Source organism: Mesoplodon bidens (genome assembly GCF_964165515.1).
Source record: "Mesoplodon bidens genome assembly, chromosome: 10".
Taxonomy (NCBI): domain Eukaryota; kingdom Metazoa; phylum Chordata; class Mammalia; order Artiodactyla; family Ziphiidae; genus Mesoplodon; species Mesoplodon bidens.
The window spans coordinates 34,771,957-34,799,743 of record NC_138172.1 but is presented as its reverse complement, the minus strand read 5'-3'; the positions used below and the strand labels follow the sequence as shown (position 1 = coordinate 34,799,743).

Genomic DNA, 27,787 nt, shown 5'->3' with positions numbered 1-27,787 from the left:
GAGCCTCAGCTGGGAGATGTGTTTTTAAAATTGAATTCATCTTTCTCTTTTCCTGTGTTAATTCCTTTTCAAATAAAGCCTAGTGAACAGTTTATGGTGCATTTTCCAGGGCCATCAATATTGCTTATATTGGGCTTCCCTGGTGGCGCAGTGCTTGAGAGTCCGCCTGCCGATGCAGGGGACGTGGGTTCATGCCCCGGTCTGGGAAGATCCCACATGCCGCGGAGTGGCTGGGCCCGTGAGCCATGGCCGCTGAGCCTGCGCGTCCGGAGCCTGTGCTCCACAACGGGAGAGGCCACAGCAGTGACAGGCCCGCGTACCGAAAAAAAAAAAAATATATATATATATATATATATTGCTTATATTATGTTGTATTGTGTGTGTGAGTATGATGTGAGTGCATGTGGAATGGTTTCTTTTGCTACTTGGGTATTTGTGTGGTTTGTACCCTGTTTCCATCTCAAAACTGGCCTCTCTTTGCCTTCCTTTTCTTTCCCTTCCCTGACCAAAGACATCTCAGTCCAAGTTAACTTCCACATGGACACACATGTAGGATGGTGCTTACATGGGTTAAGCGTGTGTGCATGCTTTGGATATTTAGTTCTCTTTCCAGAGTTTTTTTGTTTTTGTTTTTTTTTTTTTGCGGTAGGCGGGCCTCTCACTGTTGTGGCCTCTCCCGTTGCAGAGCACAGGCTCCGGACGCGCAGGCTCAGAGGCCATGGTTCATGGGCCCAGCCGCTCAACAGCATGTGGGATCTTCCCGGACCAGGGCACGAACCCATGTCCCCCACATCGGCAGGCGGGCTCTCAACCACTGCGCCACCAGGGAAGCCCTTCCAGAGTTTTGAAATTGGTAAACTCGAGGCTTGAGCAGACAGCTCACAGAGTGTGAGCGTGAGGGGTCTCCTCCTTTTGTTTAAGTAAATTGTGAAGAAAGAAATACATTAAACTGTGAGACCGATGAGATGAGATGAGATGTGTTAAGTGAACATTCTCAGAGTCCACCAGTTTGTGACTGGGCATCTCAGGACCAGGCATGACAACCTGCTGGGAGCCAGCTCTGCTGCTGGGCTGGAAGAGATGAACCCCCATCACTATAACTCAGAAGGAGAAAAAGAGGTGAGCCTGGAAACCCTCTGGGTAACAGTGAAATTACCACTAACTCAATTTGCAGTCATCTTGGAAAGGACAAGCTGCTGTCTCTCCCCTGGTGAATTTCTGCAGAGCACAAATTCTGCAAGTGAACTTCATCTCTGTCCCTGATCAAGTGGTGGCTGGGCTATTGAACATGGTGATTGTCCCAATTGTCCTTTTCACTTGGCTTGTGAGGCAGAGCTGGAGTCTTGGCAGTTCTTGGAAATAATGACCTCATACAAGAACATCCAATTTAGTAGCAGCTTCAGGCTCCCGGTGCCTTCATAAGCAGAAGTGTTTGCATTTCTCCCCTAGTCAACAGATTGTTTATGGGTACATTTTCACGTAGAGTAACAAACAGTAGTGAACTGTGAAGCTGCTGCTGAGTTTTATCTATAATTGAAATACCAAAGGTAAGACTAAATATAATTTGCTGTTATCTCCCCTAAGATACCAAGGGTGTTTTGAGTTTGTTCAATGCTATTTTAAGAAATTAAATGATCCTGGCAGTTCCCTGGTTGCCTAGTGGTTAGGGTTCTGGGCTTTCACTGCCATGACCCGGGTTCAATACCTAGTCAAGGTACTGAGATCCTGCAAGCTGTGTGGTGCATCTCCCCCCGCCAAAAAAAAAAAAAGAAAAGAAAAAGAAGTTAAATGATCCTTTTCACCTACTCATGCTGTCTCATAAAAAGATGAAAAATTATCTAACAGGACTCTTAACCTAGTCATTGTCCAAAAACATACATTTTAAAACAACTGAATTGAAGAACATTTTTAGTGGGTTGAATGATGTTCCCCTCAAAAATTCATGTCCATTTGGAACCTCAGACTATGACTTCATTTGGAAATAGGGTCTTTGCAGATATTACCAGTTAAGGATCTGAAGATGAGATTGTACTGGATTTTGGGGTGGGCCCTAAATCCAATGACCAGTATCCTTAAGAAGAGAGGAGGGCACACAGAGACAAACATAGAGGAGGGCCATGTAAATATCGAGGTAGAGACTGGAGTTATGCTTAGACAAGCCAAGGAATGCCAGGGATTGCCAACAATCACCAGAAGGTAAAAGAGGGGCATGGGGCAATTTCTCCCTTGGAGCCTCCAAAAGAAACCAGCCTTGCTGACACCTTGATTGTAGACTTGTGGCCCCCAGAAGTGTGAGAGAAGAGATTTCTGTTGTGTTAAGCCACCCAGTTAGAGGAGTTTGTTATGGCAGCCCAACACACCAGCCAGGGTTCCTCTGAGTCCCAGTAGACAGTTCCTTATAGGACTGCAGAGGGAGGTAAAGGCATCCAGGTCATGAAAAACAGAGAAAGGCTGAGGAACTGTCCTGATTTAGAGGAGGCTAAAGAGACAGGACAACTGTTGTAATGTGTGGTTCTGGATCAGATCTGGGCCTGTGGATGAAATTTGAATAAGATTTGTAGATTAGGTGCTAGTATTGTATGAGGTGTAGTTTTGATTATTGGACTGTGGTTAAGTAAGAGGTTAACATTTGGGGAAGCTGGGTGAAGGGTATATGGGATTCTTTTTATTTATTATTATTTTTTTAACAATTTTTGCAAATGTTTTGAAGTCTGAAAGTATTTCATAATGAAAATTTGAAACAGAGATACTGTTTGTTTATAGGAGAAAGATGAGAGAGAAAGGTTTGGGGGGATCATTTGTGCATGCCAAGAATGGCGAGCTGGTGAACTGGCTAATGTGTATACATTTCTGTAGTGAAAACACAGGCTTTGTTTCTCTGTTCACCAACACTTTTCTCCTTACACTTGTGAGGAAGTTGTATTCATTTATTTTAAAGCAAATCCCTCCAAATACTCTGAGTACTGAAAATGTCACTCATGAAAACAGAGTCCTTTACTTCTCCCCATTTTCAACGGAATGCCATATTGCTGTTACAGATGAGGGTGATGCATGTCTTGGGAAATTGATAAATGGAGCAAAAAGGAAGGGTTTAGGTTGTAAAGGAGTGCATACTGCACAATTCCATTTTATACCAACAAAATGTATGGAGAAGGGAATAGATGGCTTTAACATCAGGATGTAAACAGTGGTTACCAACAGGATTAGGGTGGTTTTAATTTTCTCCCTGATCATTTGATTTTTTCAAATATTGAGGATATTTTTGTTAATTATGAGAAGTTATTTTTTAAGGGAAAGAATAAGACTATTTTTAGAGGGTCATTTCCACTCTCTCCCCCTAGAAAAGAGCTCTGTGTTTGGTCTAAGATAAAAAGCCCCAAGTGGAATCTTCTTGCAGAATTCATTTATTATTCCACTCTCTCACCATGTAGGACCAAGACTTGAGCTATGTTACTGTTCTCAAAGGTGGCCAGCGTGACAGCAGAGCCTGTTTTGGTGGTCTAGTCAGAGTCTGAAGTATCCAGCTGAGGAATAGTCCTTGGCTCAAGATGTCAAGATTTTTTTTTTTTTTTGAAACACTGTCTGCATTTTGTTTATCAAAAGGTCTTTCGTATGTTTCGCTTTGGCACAATTAAGTAGATTTTAGAATTTGCAGTTGTGGGTCCATAATATATTCATCCCAAGACGCCTTTGTGCATCTGTTATGTATTTTCATATTGTTTTTGCTAATAGTTTTGGAGAGATTTTAAGCATTTGAACCTTTTTCCCCCCTTGCTTTAAAGACAATGGCTGGAGAAAGTTAAGGACTCAGAAAGTTATTAATTTTTTTGTACCTCTAAGTGCACTGTAGTCCACTACTTTTAAGACGAAAGGGCCCATTTTTTCTTGTCCTTCTTCTCTTTCCTTTTCTTCTTATATAGACTGTGTTACTCAGAAGGATTGGATTGACCCTCTGCTATGAATTTGTACTGATCCCATATGCTAATTAACTATGTCTTATCCTTAATTCAATTGTAAGAGAAAAGATCTCCATATATACATGGTAAATACATAATATGTTTTAGAGAACAAATATTGAACAACTTTAAATTAAATTAAATATTTGTTTTAAGTAACATGTTTTCTCTCTCTCTCTTTTTTTTTTTTTTTTTTTGCGGTACGTGAACCTCTCACTGCTGTGGCCTCTCCCATTGCGGAGCACAGGCTCCGGATGCACAGGCTCAGCGGCCATGGCTCAAGGGCCCAGCCGCTCCGCAGCATGTGGGATCTTCCCGGACCGGGGCACGAACCCGTGTCCCCTGCATCGGCAGGCGGACTCTCAACCACTGCGCCACCAGGGAAGCCCTAGCTAGCCTTTTTTTATCTTGACCTTGTAAACTTTGACTTGGCATCATGGATGGTCCTTGCTTTGGGACATTCCATGAGTAACATAGCTTTCAGTTCTTACACACACACTTTGTTATATTCTAATCATGTAAATGCTATTGAAATAGCAGCAACTTTAAATTTACATGCCCTTTAATTCACATACAAAATAGAACCAAGCTATTTAAAAATAATCAAACAGACCAGGGGGTGAAATCATGGCAGATTAAATAAGAAAGCTGAATTCGATAGTATCTGCATAGATGGCTTGTCTTCTTTCTAGTTAACTGCTGAAATAAAATTAGTCATCAAATGTGTTAGGACTCCAAAATGTTACTGGAGTTTTGATTTACTCTACTTCTGGTCATTTAAAATACGTTTGAAACTGTTTGATCAAACTGATTAAATAAACCACCATCACTATATAAAAGTTTTAGCATCTTTATTGCTAGAAGACCTCTCTGAATAAATGTTTCCACAAATAAGAAAATAATAAAGTTTGGACTACTAAAAGTTTTAAGAAAAGATTTGTGAAGCCTTGACATAAAAGCATGCTCTTATTAAAACTATTCCAGCTAAAATCTCTAAGTAGCTCTGTCCTTGAAAGTTTTGGAGATCAGCTTCCATTTCTGAAGGCCCGTCCTTGTCATACATCATTTTCGTAGCAGCTGGCTTCTCGCTTGGTGAAGTTCCTGTTAAATATGTATGGCCTTGTTGGTTTTATTTTAGTAGCAATAACATTTTTTTTTCTTTTTCACTGTTATTTGTAGCATGTAATCTTCTGAACTTGCAGCATTATTTCCCGCAAAGCACTTCTTTCTGTCTTCTTTGAATTTTTTGCTTTGCATCCCAAGAGATCTATCTTTTGCATTAAACTTTCTTTGATAAACTTTCTTCTATCTGCCATGCACTTTTAGAACACTGAACAGATTTCTTGTACACCGGTGTGGTATGGAAATGCTTCACTTGGAAAATGATCCTGCCAGATTTAAATTATTTAGTGGAATTAGTGCTTGGTGAAATCCCGAGTCACATGGGTTTTGTGGCCTCTGAGATGACTCTTTGGGTGTTTGTGACCATATTGGAAACTTGGAGGAGATGTTTCTGGTTTGGCACCCTCTCTTTCCTCTTCCCGCCAGTGCCACTCTGAATTTCTTTCAGAAACCCAACTTTCATGGCTGCTGGGCTTGAAATCAGACCCAAGACTTAGCATTTTTAAGCCAATCAATCAGCATGCCTCATTCCGCTCTTGTTTTGGTTAGCTCAGGGATGGGTGTACAATGCTCAAAGTCAATAAAAGTAAGGAGACATCTGAAGATCTCACATTCTACCTGTGAGTATGGTGGGAAAAAGTTTGATGACTGTAAGTGCTGCAGCAATTCTGTGGCCCCATAAGGGGAAACATTGGAGATGCTGGGGCAAGGGTTGTAGGGTGAAAGGCCGGGACGTGTGAGAGGAAGCGTCTGAGGATGGAGCCAGCTCAGTTGGATACAGAATAGAAAGACAGAAACCACAGCCTTGGTGAAACCATTGGCAATCTCTGGACCAACCTACCCTTGAAGCCGTTTCTACCCCTAATCTTTTCAGTTCTATGGGCCAGTATTTTTAAAGGTATTTTAATTTGGCTCTTTGGTTCCTTAAATTGGAAAGATTCCCAGCTTGAAGAAGTAGAGGGTGTATTGACATAATTACAGTAGCAACAGTCTTAAGTAGCATCCAGTTAAGTAATTCAGTGGATTAATTAATGTTTTCCATTTCTTCTCCCATCAATAAAACACTTTGGCTGATGTCTGGAACATGCTGAATGTCCATAGCTAGCCAACTGCCCGCAGTACTCAAAAGGCCATGGCCTTACATACAATGATTGGCTAAGTGTTAAAAGAAGATGTTATGTATTATTATAAAAATGATTCCTTGCTCTAATTATTTTTGGTTATACACATCGTGATCACATCAGAGATCTCTCTCTCTCTCTCTCTCTCTCTCTCTCTCTCTCTCTCTCTCACACACACACACACACACACACACACACACACACACACACACACACCACAGAGTCATTCGGTTCCATTTCCTGTGGAATGGGGTGAGTTATAAATGGAGTGTCCATCCATTCTGTTCTGCCAAGAATATACCTACTTACACTAATTATCTCTATGTATTAATAAAAATACCCCCCTCAAAAGTGATCCAGTTTGGATAATAAATTATATGCTGATCTAGTTACAAATCATGGAATAGAATTAAACCTACACCCTTTGATTTTTCATGAGCTTATGTGACAAGAGGAGGGGACCATCAAATACCCATCCTTGCCACTCAGGATCTAGTGTGCATTAGCTGCTGAAGGTCCATAAACTCAATCATTTGGTCTCAATTGATTGAGCCCAACTGCTGTTGTTCAACAGGCCAAAAAAATAGTTGATATAAGCATTTGTGGGGTGAATGAGGTCTGGTGGAAAGATGGCTGGAACATCCTTGTTAATAATTCTTGGCCAACATTATTGGAAGCTGGTATTATTCCTAGTGGATATCATGCTTTTTGGGAGCAGTTTGAACTTCCTGTGGTACAATTGGGCTGGGGGTGTGGAGAGCTTACGATCAGAGGATCTTCGCATGAAAATGAGCATCAAAAGCAAATTCCTATAATGTTCTAGCCATGTGAACCCAGTCCCCTGGTGCCATATCCATCAAAACCACCTTGGCATGAAATTGGCTTCCTCCACAGAGCTCCGTGAGGGGGTGGATCTTCCCCGCAGCTTATTTGCAGAGAACATTGTCTGCTTCTTAGAGCATCTTTCTGCCCTTTTTCAGGCCTACTTCTGACTCCTGTTTACATGTTTCTAGCGGTGTCAAGCTAGAAATGCCCTTGGTTATGTGACCACAACTACAATTTTCTTATTCTTGGGGCTGCATGCCTTCAGGAGTTTGTCAGTTTTAGAGCTGGAAGACATAGAGGATATATCATTTACATTTTATTAAAGAAAAACCACAGTTTTCTTTATACAAGGAATGTGTTCACATTTCACCTGCCATCCTACACCCTGGTGTAGATGCTGTTAAGGTTGAGATATGAGTTACTTAGGCAGGAAACTGGGAAGAGGTGATGAGCATGGCAGCTCTGAGCCACTGAAGCTACATTTCCCCAGCCCCAGTCATTCATGGGCCACACTCATGTCTTCATCTGTTTCTGCCCAATGCCTGTTTGATTACTTGATGCTTTTCTTGAAACTGACTCACTCTTTATTTTCACCTAAATAAATTTAGCCTCGTTCTGAGCAATAATCTGTGTACCCATGGGTTTGCTGTGTTGCTTAAAATTACTCTAACATAATGGAAGTACACAAAGGCTAAAGTCTTTAAAAGTTCCTTTGTGTTCTACCTGAAAGCACTTACCTAGGATGGCATGTGGGGTGTGTGTGTGTGTGTGTGTGTGTGTGTGTGTGTGTGTGTTTTGAGAAGGGAGTGAGGGCAGGGCATAAGCCCCTTTCCATCCATGGTTCAAGAAATAAGAGATTAAAATTTTATTCTGCTATTTCAATGGCTACTTGTAGCTCAGATATCTGGCAGCAGCATTCCAAATTTGGAAAAGGGTACTTCTCTTTTGGGAATTTAAAAGTAAATTAAGGCATAAAAGACCCATTACTAGACGTGGTCATTCTGATCCCCAAACCCAGGCCATTCGCTAGACAATTGCCTTTCCTCACCCCACTGCACCCACTTACAAAGACCAAGGCTTCCAGCATCTCAAAGGATGACGAGATCCTGGTACAAAGAGGAGAACATGTCTACACCTCCATCACCATGACCATACCCATCCTGCCACCACTGAGTGGCCTGTTAAATCGATGACAGTGTAGATGTGGGCAGGACTTGGACTGAAACACAGATCAGAGGAGTTCTGTGGGCCTTCTCAAGGCTCAGCTCAAATCTTCCTTCTGCTGTGCCTCTTCTTCCAGCTGGCTCATATTTCCTTCTTCCTCACTCAGAACTCACCTTTCATCCATATCCACCCCATCTTTCCTACCCACAAGCCAATTTTTCAGGCTGATACCCTGTGACGTCTCTTAAAAGCAGTGCAGAATACTAATTCCCTTCCGTGCCCCAACCCAGGCCTCTCTCAGAAGCCAGACTCAAGGCTGCATGTCGTCTCTCCATATAAATCTCAGAGCAAGTGCAGGAGAGTCAGCTCTCTGCCTTTGGGTGTTAAAAACAAACAGCGAAGTTACGCTTAGCTCTATTTCCCTGTTTGAATGTCCACAATCCACTTATCTCCCTGTCTGTGGTTTCTGGGCCCGCTGCATGGTGATATGCTACCCTGTTTCCTCTGCACCCCTCTGCTCCCTCGGCCTCCGATTCAGCTCCTTCCTTTGTCCAGCCACAGTTCTGTGTCTTCATACCGGCAATATCCCTGACAGCTGCTTAATTGCTACACGCGTTTGTACAGTTCCCTAGCAATTATATTTCAGACCCTGTCAGGGTACCTGCTAGCCTTGGGACTGTGTTTATATTAAATATCAATAAAAAGCTGATAGCATCAGTGCAGATGGCAGGCTCACAAAATCATATTTTACTGGGAGCCACAAAATGGAAGGGAGGAATGTTTAAATTCCTTTCTCTCTTCTGAAAGTTTGGAATGAGAGGAGACTTTCTGAGTGAATATCAGGAATGGGTTCTTGCCAAATAATGACAGCTATAGGTTCTATACTCTAGCTGGGAGTTGTCTTTTTGTGTGTGTGACTTGTCATAACATCAGTTTTCTCCAGAATTGTTTCTTTGTGCACTTCCCCCACGCCCCCCACCATGGAACACAGGACAAGCCTTCAAATACCCTAGGTAATTTTAAATGCCTGTTGACTGAATGGGTACGTTTATTTGGCTTTACTTTGAGTGGGGTGTGTGTGTGTGTGTGTGTGTTTAGGACAGAGGCCTGGGACTAAGGGTCTCTGAGCCCCACCCCACCCTCTCCCCATACCCCCTGCACCGCCTCTTCTGAGGGACACTTTCGCTTTAGGCGAAAGGACAGCCTAGCCCATCTCAGGCTATGTAGCTTTTCCCCAACAGGACCTCAGTTCTCCCACCCTTCAGAAATAGTATTAGCCTTCCCAGGAGCTGTGAGTATGACGGTGAATGAGGCATGTAGGGCAGCTGGCACCGTGTGAGCCCATAGCAGTGCCCATAAAAAGTCTTGCTGAAGGTTTCCAACACCCAAATGTGTGGTCAAGGATTTCTTTTTCTTATGGTTCCCACTCTTTCATGCTGCTTATGAATAACTTCTATCAATTAGGGACACACTGCAAGAACATCTGGCTGGGATGTACATTCTGAGGACTGTTGCAACAGAGAAATTGATGTTTGCAAATCTGTGACAATCCAGCTGTTGGAGGACAAACTCTTGCCTGTTTCCATCAGTAGATTTTCCCATTTGTGTGCCATCTAAGAAGCATGCCAGCTCCCCTTGGGTGAACTCCACTAGGATGCAGTACTCTGGAAGCCCTGTCCTCCAGGCTTCCTACTGTTGAGGACGCCCTGCTTGGATGCTGGGATGATGCAGAAGAGAGCTTCTACCTCTGGAATAAATGCCTGCCTTCAGAGTGCAAAACTTGTTTGGTGAGATTGTCCTCTCTACACCAGTGGCTCCTCTCACTCTGCCACCCTGCCACCCTAGTGCAGGCACCATCCTGTCCCACTGGAAGGACAGTAGGAGCCTCTAAACAGTCCCTCCACCCCCACTCTCCTGCCTCTGCTTGGTTGCTCTCCAAATGGCAGGAGTGTGTACCTGCCCTCTCTTCAAACCCTCCACGGGCCTCCATTGCTCCTGAGATTGCCAGCAGACTGCAGCCCAGGATCTTCAAGGTCCTGCTAGGTTCTCATCCTCTATCCCTCCCACCCAAGCTTTTTGTCCTCTGAATTCCAGGTATTTAAACTTGCAGTTGGCAATGCCAGGACCACTCTGCACCCGCACCCCCAGCCCCACTTTTAATGCCTATTCATTCCTCAAATTCCAGCTTGATCAATAATGTGTTAGGAAGACCTTGCTTAAGAACATGTTCCCCAGCATCGTGTTTTGCCCCGTCTGATACTAATCATGACTGTAATCTTACACTTAATTCAATAATTATTGGGTTTTCTGCTTTCCCCAATGGACTATACATGCCTTTGAGTTAAAGGCTTTGCCTGGTTTTCCCCACTGCTTTGTCCCCAAATCCTAACACAGTGCCTGGCACACAGTAGTCATTCAGCATGTATTTTCTGAATGAATGAATAACTGCATACTACATCTGGTACAGGGGCTAAATGCTTTGGAGAATGTTAGAAAATATGACATGATTTACACCCTTTAAATGGGTTGTACAGTGGCGGTAGGAACAGCTACTATAAATGAAACAAGAAAAGAAAAGCCTCAATAAGATTGTCTAGGGTGGGGATGTGGGTGTAAGTTGGGAATTGGAGGAGAAGCAGATTTGAAAATGGATCCTGGGCCAGACCAGAGCATCTTAGAGCACTGGGCAGTGAGATATAGTCTCTGAGTGATGGGTTAGCAGAAACTACTGAAGCTTCTGGGTCAGGGTGTACGATCTTGCCTTGGAATTCAGCACAGATCTGCAATCAGGATGCCAGGTTCCAGAGAGCCGCAGCAAGGGTCTTGCAAGGCTGGTGTTATTCTAGTACTTGTTGGTGGGAAAGGGGTGGCTGTGCTCACCCCATCTCTGAACCTGTCCAAGGTGAGTTTTATTCCCTTTCTAACCAGAGCAAAACCTCAGGGAGGAAGTAGGCTTTGATTGTTCGGCTCTTTGTTAGAGACCTCAAGGGAGACTCAGTTAATGGGACAAGATCACATATCAAATGAGGTGTTTTAAATTAGTGATACCAGCTTAACTACAGTTTATCAGATGCCACTTTAGAATCCAAAGCCCCATTAGATATACTTGTCTTCACTCTAGAGTGTCTTATCCAAGATTTTATGCCTTGTAAATGTCCCCTCTGCAAGCAGCCCCCAAATCCAAATGCTGATGGTGATGAAAGAGCTTCACTGTGGCTCTGCAGCAGAGACCCCAAGGGGGAGGCATTAGGGGACCCTTGCAGACGGGCTCTACCTTATCTTTATCCACCACGTCCTCTTCAACTCACACACATGCCTGGAGCATTAGGTGTGAAGATGCTGTCAGGGTCCCCAAGAAAGCTTGATCCCAGCCCCCTCCTCCAGGGACCACCCACTTCATTTATTTGTTGACAGCTGGGGGCAGACAGCCCGCTCTGGGCCACATGTTACCTTGACTGCACCTCCCATGCCACCTTTTTCCCCCCACCCCTTACTATCTGGTGAGTAGTAGAGTTTGAGGCCTCCATTCCAGTCTTCTTCCATCTAATAGCTTGAACACAACATGCAATTTAGCTAATCTCTACCTTGGGCAGGTGATGTACTGGGGCAATGGACTTCAATGCTCTGAGGATCAGTTTCCTCATCTGTAAAATGGGGCTAGGAAGAGTAGTTTGTAACTGTCCTGCATAGTCCGTGGCACATTATAAATGTGCCAGAAATGGCAATTTCTGCTGCTATCAGTATCATTATTATTTTGATTTCTATCACATAATTTTCTTTTTTTTAGTATCTCTGACAAAGACTTGGGAATGGTTTATTCCAGGGGGATAAAGAATGACAAGGAGGAAGAAATGCAAGTTTCTCCACAAAAATTTAAATATGTTAAGGGAGGAGGACTATTTAAAGTTGATACATTTAAGGCAAAAAATCCGAGCAAACAAGTTCCGTCATCGATGTGAAATCCCACTGGGGAATGAGCTCCTGAAGTCTAGCACATTGAGGCAATGGGCTGAGAGTCTAAGGTACCCTCTAGGTTTTGCCAAACTGGTAGCTGTGTGCCCTACTCACTTTGCTTCTCAGCTCCATCCAGAGTGGTTCAGCACTGGGCCATAAGTATTCCTCATCCCTCTCTTCCCAGGACTGCCAGAAAATGCCTCCATATATGGGAAAAGCAAGCTGCCTTTAATATCTAGCACATCACTAAGTTTAGAGGAAGGGTAAATGTTTTGCTAATAAATCTACTTTATAATTCAACACACATTAAGGGCTATTTTCCAATACATATTAAGTGCTTGATAATTAGCATCAAAAGTATTCATTATTTAATCTATGATCTATTTAGAATGAATGAGAGAGACGTCATTTGCTTGCTGAAATGGGAGACATGAAACCTCTCCAGCCACTCTCCTCTTGAATCTGGTCCAGCATGCGGGGCTGAGGAAAACTGTGTGGACTCAGTGCCCCCAGTAATCCCTGTGCTGGTGTAATTTTATATCCAGGAGACACACACCTTCAAAGACCTTTAGGAAAGCCCAAGATCCTTCCTCCAGCTTGTTCAAGGCAGGAAATAAATACCTTCTTTACAAGGGCCATACTTCAAAACCCAGTTGAACATGAATTCAGTCCATTCCCTTCAAACAATGGCTTTTGGGTAACAGTAGTTTGTAATTCAATATTAGCCTATAATTGTTCATGTATGCTCCGATTCTCTAGAAATGGACCCATATTTTGTGGTAGAAAATGGCAAGTTTAAATTAATACAGTGCTGCTAATTCACTGGAGAATAAATGATATTGAGAAAAAAGATGAAGGGAGTATCAGGTAACTTTGAGGTCTGGAGAGGAAACTCAAGTACTAAGGCATCCATAAAGATCCTGATTGTTTGAAGGGTGTGTCCTGGAAAAAGGAAGTAGGCTATGCTGGCTATAGATTTCAGAAGAAAAGAAATTTGATTTTTGAACCATGAATAAAAGCGTGATGGGCCTTGGCACTGGTGGAGCACAGATTACGTCTGTTAGAAAATGTATACTTGGCAGGAAACTTTGCTGATCTGCTAAAATCCTCACCATGGCCTGCCCACCTCTCCAGCCCCATCCTGTAACTCTCTCCTTTGCTCACAAGGCTCTAGTAATACTTGTGGCTTTGGTGTTTTGTTCCCTAAGACATGGGTTTCTTCCCAGCTCCAGACTTCAGAACTTGCTGTTCTCTTTGCCTAGAAAGTTTTTGCTGGCCAAGTGGGTTTTGAGCTGATGCCTTCTTAGCATTCAGTGCTCTCCTCAAAGAGGTCATCTTTGACCGCCCAATTTGAGTAACTCCCCTTTCCCCAACTAATCACACAGGGTAACTCTCAAGCCTACCATCCCTTTTACTTGTCTTCATCACACCCATTTCTATTTGGAATTTTCATTTCTTTTCCCTTGTCTCCCCTCCTCAGACTGAAATGTCAGCTTCATGATCTATCTGGTTCAGTGCTGAATGCCTGAGATAGTAGGTGCTCAATAAATATTAATCGAATGAACAAATGGAAGAATCATCGAGAGTGCCTGACCCTGATAATTTGAGGAAGGGAGGAAGACACATAGATAAAGCCCTACCTGGATGGTCCTACGACAGCTGGACTGCCCTGTGTGGGGAGTTGGGGGCTCACCATAGAGCTGCAACTGGTGATGTACCCTCCTGGTGGAGCCCTCCTGTTGCTGGGCACCTATGTGCCTTGTACCACCAGCTTTTGAGGGAGGGCTGCTCTCATTTGCCTTCCACAGATGGAGACATTGGGACACAGGAAAGTTAAGTCACAAGTCCAAAGCCATTAGCTAACAAGTGTTGAGTGAGGTCTCAAACCTGGGATTCCAGCTCCAGAGCCCAAGTTCCAGACTGGTGACTGCAATGTTGGGGTGCTGCCCAGAGGCATGCTGCAGAGAACAGGGAGGAAAGTTGGGAGTCTTCTTGGAACCTTATTTATTTGCTAAGACGCGGAGCAAATAATGGCCAGTATGTATGGAGTGGTTTTTTTTTTTTTTTCTTTTTTTTTTTTTGCGCTACGTGGGCCGCTCACTGCTGTGGCCTCTCCCATTGCAGAGCACAGGCTCCGGACACACAGGCCCAGCAGCCACGGCTCACGGGCCCAGCCGCTCCGCGGCATGCGGAATCCTCCCGGACCGGGGCACAAACCCATGTCCCCTGCATCGGCAGACGGACTCTCAACCACTGCACCACCAGGGAAGCCCTATGGAGTGTTTTGTATGTGCCAGTTGCTGTGCTTAGTGCTCTCTACATACATTAATTTGCTTGAGGCTCATCATCTCAGATAGGTCACAGGAGGATGGAACTTGGGACTGAAATGCGATGGCTACTCATTCACAGAAATAGAACTAAAAGGAAATGTGTGTGTGCATGTGTGTAAGAGGGAGTGTGCAGAGAGAACGTTAGCCATCTGTGACATCAGGTGACCCCTATGTAGCAAAGTACAAACTTGAGAGGAAAGCACTGATGAGAGCAGTTATTGGTTGGAAATAAAAAAGGAAGCTACAAATGTGATTTTTTGATGGATTGTAGGATGTATTATAAAGAAAGAGTAGGGATGTGTGAGTGCTTTTCAGATACAAATTGCAAATTGATCAGAAAGGTGGTATGGGACTCTTACTCTCTAAACTTCTGCTAGTAGTCTGTTTTACTAAAAGCTGAACATCTGATCAATTTTTGACTGGCATTGGAGGTAATTAAATCTCTCAGAAGGTAGAGGAAACAGGAGGAAGAATTGCTATTCCTGTACTTCATATTGACCAATATGAATCATAAGTTGATGCAGAATGGACAGGAACATTGGGAAAATGACCATGTTACGTGGAGTTCACTTTATTGAGCAGAGAGGCTGGGCATTGACACAACACTAAACATTAAGGGAAATGATTTTAGTCCAGTTTGTTGCACTACAGGTAGGACCCATTGAAAGAGGTCAGGAAGAATTGTAAGCTCATAAAATTACAATGCAGACATGAAAATCTGAATTGTTCCCATAAAGAAGAAAAGGGAGAAGGCCTTTAAACATCCTTCACTAGGAAAAAGGCCCACATCTATTAAACTCAGATTTTAAAAACAGTGCATTAACAACCATAGAATATGGGTATATTGTATAGGATAATTAAGAGAGTATGAGTACATGTAATGGGTTGAATAGTGGCCTCTAAAGGATATGTCCAAGTCCTAACCTCCAGTACATCCTTCAAATGTGACCTTATTTAGAAATCAAGTCTTTGCAGATGTAATTAAGATAAAGATTTTGAGATGAGCTCATCTTGAATTTAGGGTGGACCCCAAATCCAGTGACTGGTTCTCTTAAAGAAAAAAGAGAGGGAGATTTGACACAGAGACCCACAGAGGCCAAATGAAGATGGAGGCAGAAATCGGAATGATATGTTTATAAGTCAAGAAACGTCAAGGGTTGCTGGCGACCACCGGAAGCAAGGAGAGAGGCATGGAACAGATTCTCCCTCAGAGCCTCCAGAAGGAATCAATCTTGCTAACACCTTGATTTTGAACTTTTGGCCTCTGGAATAAATTTCTGTTATTTTAAGCCCCCACCCCCACCCGAATTTGTGGTAATTTCTTACAGCAGCCACAGGAAGCTAATACAGTCCATTAAACCCCTTAGATTATTTTAACTAGACCATATTTTTTAGTGATTCTACTTCCCTTATTCATCATACCCTGGGAAAACCGAAGCCCTCTTTTCTTAAAGAGACATAATTTCAGAGCAAGATGTGGTATCCAAATGAAGTGGATGAAATGATCCTCAGGCACTACAGTTCTTTTTCATTTCTGAAGGTGCTCACAGTTCCCAGAGGGAGGAACAATCTTAGGTTAGTAGGGCTATCTGGAGATACGGGCAACCTTTTGCTACCCCCAGAGAAATCATGCTCAAGAAAAAAGAATCGTCTAACTGGAAACTGGTGAACTCCTTAACATGTTGAGACAGGGAGCCAGTGAAATGGAGTTTTCGCTTCTAATTGTGGAAGGTTTTTATAATTGAAGTTATCGATGGAAGAGGCAAGAACCGTGGATTTTTCACTGTCATTATTGTATCTGCACCTTTGTGGATTAATTTAAGTGGCTTTCGTAGCAAGGAGTGAGTCACAGTAATTATTGTCAAGCTTGGACAGGAACAATAAAAAACTCCATTTTCCAGGATGGTGAGGATAGTCTTACTCAAAATTACTTTACAGGAAAAAGTTGACTTGATCATTTTCACTCTCCCAATCAGTGATGTGGTTTATTATAGTTTACAGGAGTTAGAGTATTTGCCCTTGAGATGAGAGTTAGAATCCCAATTGCCTGTTGAATCTGGGTAAGTGGTCTGAAAGAATGAGACAGGCTGGAGGTAAGACAGTAAGACAAGGCGCCATGTCTGTCCACTGGGTCAGGCGTCATATCATGGCTCTGTCTCACCCTCCACATCTTGTGGGCAGCCAGCTGGCAAAGGGCAGGCAGCTGGGGAGGAGGAGTGTCTAGCACAGTGCCGACAGTGAGTTTCCTTGCAGTGTACCTAATTTACATAAGCATTTCTAGAGTTACTTTTTTCGTTGGCTTGCTGTGCAACTTACTGGCTGGACTGATGGAATCTGTCCCCGTACCCCCTGTCTGCGTAGTACGGAGGGATCTTTGGAATGAGGACGCCACAGTGGGGTTACTGTGATTCACAGTTCCACAGGGAATTCTGGTGAGGGTGCTGGACTCCAGGGGAATGGACTAGCTCCATTGATGACTTTGTGAATGCCTATGGCCGTTAGTCCCTTTCTGCCAATGTGTTTTACCTTCCAAACAGGCCAAATAATTGGGTATTATTATCCCCATTTTACAAATAAGGAAATCACAGATAAGAGGTTTTGCCATTTGCTAGTTGGGTGTTTTAGGAAAGAACCTGACCTCCTGGTGCTCCGTTTCCACTTGTATAGCATGGAGAACAACAGTGGACCTGCTGTGGAGGGCTGTGGTGGGGGTGACAGGAGTGAAGATGAGCACAGTGCCTGCCTTGCAGGAAGGACTCAACAAAGGTTTCTTCTCCTCCTCCTTCTCCTCCTCCTCTTCCTAATTATTAACATGCTCATCCTATTGGCATCCTTACCCTCATCATACTGGGACTGGACAATTATCTATACTCTTGCAACAAAATTTTGCTGAGTGTTGCATTATTTTGAAACAGGTTCTTCCAAGGTTAAAAAAAAGTGGACAGTTAAAGAGTATCCTCAGTGATCCACCGTGCTTTGATCAGTATGCAAGAAATATATATTTTCTGTCTTTGTCCTCACTCTTAATTCTCATCTGTGGACAAAAGACAAGGGGTTATCTTTGGGCTCCCAAGGGTGAGAAAAAGACATTTGCTCATGGGATGACAGGGCAGAAGAGTAGATAGTTGTCTGGAATTGGAGAAGAGCCTTTTATTCATCAATTCATCCATCCATCCATTCATCCATTCATCTCTTTATCCATCCATACATTTTTGGAGTTTCTGCCACATGCTGGCCAAAGGTGTGCAGCAGGAGATCAAAGCAAGATAGTTCCTGCCCTTATGGAGCTCATAATCTGCTGAACAAAAGAGGTAGAGAGATTTAGTTATGTAATTCCAATTTACTTATTTATTTATTTTTAAAGCAGACTTTTAAGTTGGAGGTGGAGATAATTGGAACAGGGCTGCGTTGGCTGAGGTGACTGCAGTGACAGAAAACACATTTTTCCTGTTTTCAATGCTGAGTTCTGACTCAGGAGCCGAAAAGTGGAACAGAATGCTAAGAAGGTCTCTCTTTGCTTTCTCTGAACTATTTGCTCAGCCAGATTGAAAGTTACCCAAAAAGGGATGTGCCTTTCAAGTAAGGAGTCATCAGTAGAGGCTCCTGGGTGGCTTAGAGGGCTCAGGCAGGATGGGGAAGCTGTAATGTACATAAAGCTGGAATTCCCAGGAGCTAAACATTTCGGGAGCTATAACTTTCTTCACAGCTTCCTGCAGGATGGGCCCCATGGTGATATCTGCCAGCTACGTGGGATGCCAGCTGGGGTTCTGTTTCACTTTGGTTTGTAACATTCCTCTTCTCTCCCCCCGCCTTTTTTCCCCAGATCCAGCAATTGTCAATGGGGTTTATTGGTCCGAATCCCTAAACAAAGTTTTTGTAGATAACTTTGATCGTGACCCGAGTCTCATATGGCAGTACTTTGGAAGTGCAAAGGGCTTTTTTAGGCAGTATCCAGGTGAGTATCCCTGCATTGAGAATTATGATTCAAGTTACTGATCCTGTGATATCTTCCTTTAGGGTTCAGGGTTAACAATTTTTTCCCTTCCCTTAGAAGAAAATGAAAGATTAAGTTCAAATCTATTAAATCTGTTGCCAGAGTACAGGACAGGAATGCAGTGTGGCATCTGCATACGTGTGCACACCCACATTTGGATCTACGTGTGGTTTCAGCATCTTCCTCAATAGAGTTATTCATAGAGCCGCCACCTAAAGTGAGGAATTGGAGTGTGAAACGTATCATATTTCATCTTTCTGGACAAGAGATTGCTTTTATTACTACTACTACTATTGCTATTATTGTTGTTATTATTACCAGGGAAAGGAGCAATCCATAATCGGCTGAGTTAAATTCTGACTGAAAAATGTAAGAAATGGAAACATTTGAGCTTAGGTTTCCCTACTCTAAAGCTGACTGCTCCTGGAGGGAGAGGTTGAAATGGCCAAAGCACTACTGACGTCAGTGCCACCAAGAGCACCCTCAAATGAATGTGTTTGTCAGAGTTTGTCCATCATGACTTTGGAACAAGTGTTCCTTCTAGGGTCTTCCCAGGCCTCTGCTTTGCAACAGGAATTTAATCCTGGCTTGGTTTGAATTGTAATTTAAAAAGGAAGTTTTAATTTTGCTTACAAGTTGTGAAAACAGGACTTGAGGCTGCAATTGTGCCAACATCACAGCTGTAGAAATTAACAAGCTCAACCTAAAAGAGGGAAAAAAACTCCCTGCATAATCTTGGAGCAATTAAGTGGAGTCTTTTATGTTTTTATTAAGTAAGGCTAGGCACCTGATGTCTTCCCACTTTGAGGTACAGAGACTGCCAGCCTCTGCCTTCAGGAGTTGTTTGCCCTGCACTTAGCATCTGTCCCCTGAGACTTGTCTGCCGAGTGCCTGCTTTGCCAGATTATTCAACATTTCCCGCGAGCTGTGTTCAGCAGAGCATGCATGGTTCCTCCTGGAGCTCACAGAAATTTAAACAATAAGCATTCTATTAAAGATAACATTATAATAAATGGTGGTCTATTAAAGTTCCAGTGTCACCAAATTGCAATCTGCTTTGATACACTCAACGGAGAGTAAATTTAATGCAGATGTTGTGAAAATAGAGCATGGTGGGGGGCTGATCCATCAGGGAAGCCACAAGGACATCTTACCATGTGGCATTTGGATGAAGGTGGAGCAAATAAGAAGAAACCACAGATCATCTGTTGTCTCCACCAGCAGGAAGTCTTCAAACTAAATTGAAAGTTTCAAATTTGAAATCTGATAATAGAGATGTATTAGTCATCTCGGGCTGCCATAACAAAACACCACAGACTAGGTGGTTTACACAACAGACATTTATTTCTCATTGTTCTGGAGGCTGGGAAGACCAAGATCAAGGTGCTGGCAGATTTGGTTCTTGGTGAGACCCCTCTTTCTGGCTTGCAGATGGCTGCCTTCTTCCTGTGTCCTCACATGGGAGAGAGAGGAAGCTCTGGTGTTTCTTACTCTTCCTGGAAGGGCACTAATCTCATCATGGGTGTTCCACTCTCATGACCTCATCTAAACCTAATTGCCTCCCAAAGAAAATTACCTCTCAATACCAGAACATGGGGTTCTTCAACCTGTGAATGTTGGTGGGACACAAACATTCAGTCAGTAACAAAAGAAAATCCTCATAAAGGGTTTCTCTAATTGGAGAGATTAATTTATGTACAAGATTTTTATCAGTCACAATCAGAATAGTTGACTCAGAAATGCTTACAGTTCTTTTATGATATTGGTGGCAGAATTTTGACTTTGTAAAATTTCTGCATATTTTCTTTGTGAATAAAGACATAGGTCACAGTCCTCCAAAGGGCTTCACTGCCCTGATACATGTCAGTGCTCACTCAATGCTTGGTTCTGAACAGAGAGTACACCTCTTGTTTCTTGGACATAAAAGGATTGTTAGATGAGGAATCCATGGGCTTTTTTTGCTAGGATTTTTTTTTTTCTTTTTAGGATGCTTCTTTTCATGTTTAGAGTGGTACAATAGTATGAATCAGTGGTAAGTGTAAATGTCGTAAGCAGGAGGGACGTTCCTTCATTCTTACATAAGTGTGTCCTGAGTTCTTGCTTTGTTCCAAGCCCTGTGTGAGGCCCTGAGGATAAAATGGTGAGCTAAGCAGAAAAGGTCACTGCCCTCGCGAAGCTCCCTCTTGTGGGGAAGTGCATTCATTAGAGATTTTGGTTGCCAGTGGCAGAAACCCAGTTCCAACCAGCGCCATCAGAGAACACATTCATTGAATCACCTGACTTTCAGATGATGCTGAGTTAGGTTCTGCTCTGTTGTCCCTACTCTTCATTTTCATGTGCCAAGAAGATTATGAAGACATATGTTGCCTTAGATGAAATTAATTTCCCTCCAATATTAGTTTATAATGCCTTTGGGAGAGAAACAATAGTATATAGGAATATTGCACAGTATTTTACATTTAATCAGATTTGAGCATTTGAGTCTGCAGTAGAGATTTTGACATTATTTTCAGTTTCACCTGTGGGTATGCTGAATGTTCTAGGGACCTTGTCCTATGAAAGCTGAGGAAGGCAGGCTAGGCATCACTGATGCTGGTCATGAAGTCTGGAGTGCTGCCGAGAGAAGGCTGAATGGCAGTGAAAGCTGCTGCTGAACTGCACTGTTCCTTTTATCTTGAGATTCATACCCCAGCCAGCCTGGGTGGGATCCCACGAGGCATTTGACACTTCCAGAAATGATATGGCTCCTGAGGGTACTCCTTGGTTAAGTGACAGTTCCTTAGATCTCAGAGATTTAAGATGGACCAACTATTATTTCTCTGGGATTTGATTACTTGAACATTTTCAAAATATCTGTGTGTACAAAAAATTACATACTAAAATGCTGAAATGTCCTAGGAGAGATAGTACCATCTGGGACAGGGTTTCCTGAAGGTTGTCTCCTAAATCATTTTGTTGTGAGATTCTTGGGAAAGGAAGGGCTCAATGGTCAGATTAGTTTGGTAAATGCTTCCTCTTGCTGCCCCAGCAGCAGAGGTTCAAAATGAACATAAGCAGATTAAAGGCCCTCAGATGTTCCTCCCATGGCATGGAAACCAGTTTTACTTTTATACACTTAACTCAAACTAACATACAGTAAATTCTCATGGAACCTCCTTATACTGCCTGTGTAGGGAAGAGAATGGTGGCATGGAATTTGGGAGATCAAGTCCCAGTCCTAACTAGAAATCTCAGGAAAATCTATTGAACTTTGAGAGCCTTGGAGTCCCTGCTATGAAATGAAGATTTGGGCCCAAAGGTTAGGTGTGGGTGAGATGATCCTCCAGGGCCCATACAGCCCTGTCTTTGAGTCAGAGTGTGACTTTTATTGTTATATCCAGGGCAGCTGTGCCTAGAACTGTGTTGAGGTACTGTCTTCATCCCCTTAGTGTGTACCTCCTGTCCTGACCAGGAAGAGTGTGGGCCTCCTGGTTCCTGCTGTCACCCAGGCTCTTTCCTTGCTATAGACATCCTCTCTGCACAGCCACACCAGCCTTCCTTCAGCTCCTTGAACTTGACATGCTCTTCTCATACCTTGGCAGACATGGTTCTCTGTGCCCGGGGGTAATCTTCTTTACCCTGTGGCCACCCCTCACTTTTGTTTTACAAGTCCTACACATTTTACGTGTAGTGGGTTGAATAGCGTCCCTCCAAATTCATGTCCACCTGGAGCCTCAGATGTGACCTTTCATGGAAATAGATCTAATATAGCTGGGATGTGATCATACTGGATTAGGATTAAATCCAATGTAACTGGTGTCCTTATGAGAAGGGAGGACAACAGACACAGAGGGAAGACAGCCACGTGAAGACAGAGTAAGAAATTGGAAAGATGAGCTACAAGTCAAGGAACACCAAGCATTGCTGGGAGCCACCAGAAGCTAAGAAGAGGCAAGGAAGGATTCTTTCCCTAGAGCCTTTTTGAAAAGCACCAAGTTTCTTGGTGCAATGCATGCGTGGAGTTACAAGCCCATTTGCAGGGAAAGGACCTCAATCCAAAAGGAGAGCATTGAGTGTCATTAATTCCTTCTTCCTAGGCCCTGGCCTAAATGCTAGGACAGTAAAACAGAATTGCATGTTTTCTCCCCGAGTGGAGCACATGGTGATAAGGCTGTGATGGAGGAAGGGTGGCAGAGTAGGGGTGAGGTGGAGGATGATCAGATATGGTTGTGGTCTAAAAACACTGGCCACAATTCAACTCAAAGAATGTCCACTGAATGTCTACCATGCGTCAACACATTTAAAAAAATTCTCTTTATTTGGACTCAAACCAGTTCTTTGTGGAATTACACATTGGAACATTACCTAGCCTCACTATATATATAATTTCATTATGTGTGAAGACTGTCATCCTATCTGTACTTGGCTTTATACAAATGTAGTATGTCAGATGTTTTTAAAATAAATTGCATTCTTCTCCTTTAGTGTACAATGTATTATGTCACTTTTATTTTATCTTCATTACCTAATAACCTTCAATTGGCAATGGCTTCTCATACTTCTGTTTTCCAATTTGTTACAGAGAACCTTTAAATTAGGTCCATTTGCACGTGGGAAATGTAGGTACAAGGAGGACAAAACAAAATGACTCTGGTTTACAAGCTGCCATCTCATGATTATCTCTGGAATAATTTAGTGATGTTATCTTAAGCATGTGCCTATTATTAGTCCAGTGTGGTCCAGAAAACTGACCCTTATTAATTGGAAAGGAGAATCTCAATGCTACAATCAAAGTCAGGATTTTCTCCTGTGAAAATAATTTTTCTGTTTTATTTTCTTAACTCCAAAATCTGTGTTTCTAATCCTCCATCCCTGAGCAGTACTGATGGTTGAAAACAATGATTTTCTATCTTATTTTTAGGCAGCAAACCCTTTTCTTTTTAAATGAAAGTTTATTCATAAAGATTAAGTTGTAAATAGAGCATGTGAACCTTGGACATATCCTGACCAGTCTGCAAGCCATGAGACTAAGGATGTTGGATCCCATTTTACGTAAGGAGAAAACCCCCCAGGCTTCAAAGACTGAAAATCAAATTTTATTATGCAGTTTAGTTAGGGCCATTTTATTTCATTTCAGTGTAGAAGGCCAAGACAAAACAGAACTGAAAAGAGAACAGACTTGTGTATATTCTGAGATGGAAACATATTGAATGCTTTCTACCCCCCGTGCCCTAGACATTACCTATCTGGGTCCAGGGACGGGGCCTGACTCTGCCCAGAGATCCATGAATGATGCAGCCAGGTCCAGCAACTTGAAGGACAGTGAGAAATGACCTTGGCTAAGTTTATCATTAGCCATGGGAAGGGGCTGGAGTCATGTCCTTTCTTGATGGACAGTGGGTTACTAAAGATGTCACCACTCTCTAGCAGATCTTGGAGTGCCTGAGCTAAGGCCGTGTTTGCTATGGCGTTCCAGCCCTAAAGCACCTTCCCAGAGTTGGTGATGGAACATGTGATGAGCTCCAGGGTTGGTGTTTGCATGTGATTTTTCACCCTGTTCATTCAATCAGCAAAGCAGAGCAGCCTTGAAATGCTGTGAATAAATATTTGAAGTTTCTGGGTTTCTTATAACTCCATTTTTCTTCTAGGGATCAAATGGGAACCAGATGAGAATGGAGTCATTGCCTTTGACTGCAGGAACCGAAAATGGTAGGAAACGGTCAAACCTCTTAGTTATTTTTTAAAAGAGAAAACTTGCAGAGAGATTCAGGATTCATTTTTACTTAATTTTCCTCTGATCTAGGTACATCCAGGCAGCGACTTCTCCGAAAGACGTGGTCATTTTAGTGGATGTCAGTGGCAGCATGAAAGGGCTCCGTCTGACCATCGCAAAGCAAACAGTCTCATCTATTTTGGATACGCTGGGGGATGACGACTTCTTCAACATAATTGCCGTAATTGCAGCTGTTTTGTGCTTTCTTTGCACTTTGAGTTCATGTGATCTTTTATCAGCAAGCAGTTAACATTCTTATTGCTTTTGTTTACATAGCATTAGATGCCCTAGGATGAGGTCTCATTAGTCCCACGTGAGTTCACTGAATCGTGGTATTGGAGGGGTTTCGGGGACTGGGAAAGCAGTTGAGCACATTTTTTCTCACCTAGCACTCAGGCACTATTATCTGGAAGAGTAGCACCAGATTTAGTTTTCCTGGAGAACTAACCCTTTCAGAACCTTGGGGAATTAGACCTAGTGAGATTTTCCTTAAACTACTAGATTTTCTCATGTGGAAATTAATTTTAAGCTAGGTTAGTCTGATGACAATAATAATAATAGTAATCATGATGGTAAGACAACGAAAATGTAGAGAGCAGTTTAAGGCTCATAGAGTACTTTATCTCAGCTTCAGAAACAAAAGTGGCATTTATTAAGTGCCTACTGTGTGCTATTTGCTTACTTTTCATATTGGTACTATCTTCATTCCTCACAGCAGCTCTAGCATGTAAGGGGTGGTTTTGGCATTTTCTCAAGTGAGGTTGCCGGGATTGAGAGTGTCAGTAACTTGCAGAGGTCACAGAGCTGGGAAATGGGAGATCTGGGAACCAAGCCCGGGCACGAACACACTGCCTGGGCAGGAACACTAATTCAGGAGTCCATCTCCAGTTCTTTTTCCTCTTCTCCCCCGTTCTCTGGTATGAGTTGCATCATGTTCCTTATTTCCCTCCCACTCTTTTCCAAAGATGATAGCCACAATGAGCCTGGTTGTTTTCCTTGAATACTTAGCTGGGTGCTCCTGTGTGATGGTCACCTGTGCTTTTCCACATCACCTCTATCTGGGACACGGAGTGGCTGCAGCAGGCAGTGGAGGCAGTGTGGTGAGAAGACAGAGCTTGGCTTCAGGGATGGGGCTTAGTTTTGAATTCTAATTTGGCCACATACAATGCTGCATCTTGGGATGAACCACTTGAGTCTGCCTCAGCCTGCAGCTGTGATGCAGGTGCAGTCACATCGCTCCCAGGGGCCCTGCCAGGATAACCCAAGCTGGTACACACACAGGAGGCCAGTGTTCGGGTATGAAAGAAGGGCTGCTATTTGAAGAATGAGTGGCATGGACATGCTCCAAGAATGCTGTTCCTGTGTCTGCATGGCTTCTCCGGGCCCCTGAGCAGAGTGTGTCATCATGGAACCCTATTTCTGGGCAGCCTTCTGCATGGGCATAACATCCACTTTTTTTTTTTTTTTTAATAACATCCACTTTTATTCACTGGGCAGAGGGCATGGGTATTGAAGTGACACTGGGCTTGCAGAGGGGATTGCTTGATTAGTGTCCTGCCAGCTTCTGATGAGACTTGGAGCAAAAAGGCACAACAGCAGGGCACCATGATTTAATAGCTTCAGATTTTAAAAAACCCTAAAGAAGAAAAGGAAGAGAATAATAAATTCCATGGGAACAGAGGTTGGTCTTGTTTATTCACTGAACTATCCCCAGTGCTTAGGACAGTACCTGGCAAATAGTAATTTAAATCCTTGTTGAATGAGTTATACCAGCAGCTGCTTTCCATGGAGCATCACTGCCAAGTGTCCCAGTGTAGATGATCTCATTGGATCTTCACCCGAGCTCTGTACCACATAGCCTGGAGACAGAGGCACCAGGAGGTAGCAGCTACTGCCTTTAGGTCACACACTCAGAAAAAGTGGCACAGTGAGGACTCAGAAACTGTCCAGGTTCCCCTTGTCCTGTTTCCTGAGCAGAAGTGAAGAAAATGTAGTTGAACCACTTAGCCATCTTACTGTGAAACTGTATGGCCTCAGGCATAGCTTTTTTTTTTTTTTTTTTACAACTTTATTGGAGTATAATTGCTTCACAATGGTGTGTTAGTTTCTGCTTTATAACAAAGTGAATCAGCTATACATATACATCTGTTCCCATATCCCTTCCCTCTTCCGCCTCCCTCCCTCCCACCCTCTGTATCCCACCCCTCCAGGCAGTCACAAAGCACCCATCTGATCTCCCTGTGCTATGCAGCTGCTTCCCACTAGCTATCTACCTTACGTTTGGTAGTGTATATATGTCCATGCCTCTCTCTTGCTTTTTCCATAGCTCTTTGAAGGAGATTTTTCAGACAGAGCTTTGGGTTTCCAAATCAAGAAAAGTTACTTTAGTTACCAGGTTCATTGTGAATATGCAAACGTGGGCTGATCCCCACACATCCTGAAGCATTTACAGATAAGAAGCAGCTAATTTGGGACTATCTTTCTTTTTCATCTTTAATTACTCATTACAGAAGTATCAGAAATTTGCATAATAAGAAGAGCTAGCTAATTACATTGTGAATCCTTTATCAGTCAGGATTTATTGTTCTGTTAACAAAACCAATCAATTGAAATAATCTCTGTAAATTCATTAAGATATACAAACAGTGTCAACTCAATAATGAAGAGAGGGTGATTAAGATAATTAAAAGTAGACATGCCAGTTATTATAGAACAGTTAAGGAAAAAAAATGTCTTTTTTACACCAAATTGGCCCCTTATATAAAGAAACCCATTAGAGAGCCCATTAACCCTCACTGTACATCTGTTTGTTAGTTTTCAACATAAATGATCAGCTTCAGGACTATTTACATAATTATTTTGACAACTAGAAAGATACTCTGAACTTTTTCATTTGAAGCCTCTATAGTAAAATCATGAACTCTATTCCCTTAATGGGATCGAATGTGTTTGAATTTATATTAAAAGCCTGAGGTCATAAAAGGAACCACTAATTAGCAGTAACTCTAATGTACTGATTGCTTTTAATATAGGCAACATATGTAAAAATTTTAAACAACTCAGAAATGTTCCCATTCCCTTTCCATTTGGCACATATTCTTCCAAATTTTTCTGTATATATATGAACACATATTTTTCCCACAAAAATAGAATCCTGTTTTACAGAATATTCAGCAACTGGCTTCTATACTTGTATTGTATCAAGTGTACTGAAGAACAGAGCATTCCATCCTCTATAGTTGGCATTAATTTTTTTAACCAGTCCCCCTTTGCTGGACACTATGCTGTTACTAATCTCTTTTCTACTCAAGAGTGCTACAGTGAATGGACTCATACATATATTTTTGCCGGATTGGGTGTGCTTCTGTTGAATAAACTCTAGAAGTGAAATTGTTGCACCAAAGGAGGGTCTGCACAGAGTTAGGTATTATCAGAATGTCCACTAAGCAGGGTATAATATTTGCATACTTAGAAACTGTATTAGTCAGCTCCATCTGCCATAACTAAATACCACAGACTGGGTGGCTTAAGCAACAGAAATTTATCTTATCCCAGTTCTAGAGGCTGGA

At 42.7% G+C, this 27,787-nt stretch overlaps 1 protein-coding gene across 1 annotated transcript in view; it reads left to right on the top strand.

Moving 5' to 3' along the window:
- The window catches only part of CACNA2D3 (calcium voltage-gated channel auxiliary subunit alpha2delta 3), a gene marked incomplete at both ends in the record, with an annotated part of 788,351 nt that overhangs the window by 348,408 nt on the left and 412,156 nt on the right, over nt 1–27,787 (top strand). Inside the window, 3 exons of the mRNA XM_081246546.1 lie at nt 18,296–18,427; nt 24,094–24,154; nt 24,249–24,399. Of these exons, the coding sequence (XP_081102672.1) occupies nt 18,296–18,427; nt 24,094–24,154; nt 24,249–24,399 (344 nt within the window). The remainder of the gene's footprint in view (nt 1–18,295; nt 18,428–24,093; nt 24,155–24,248; nt 24,400–27,787) is intronic.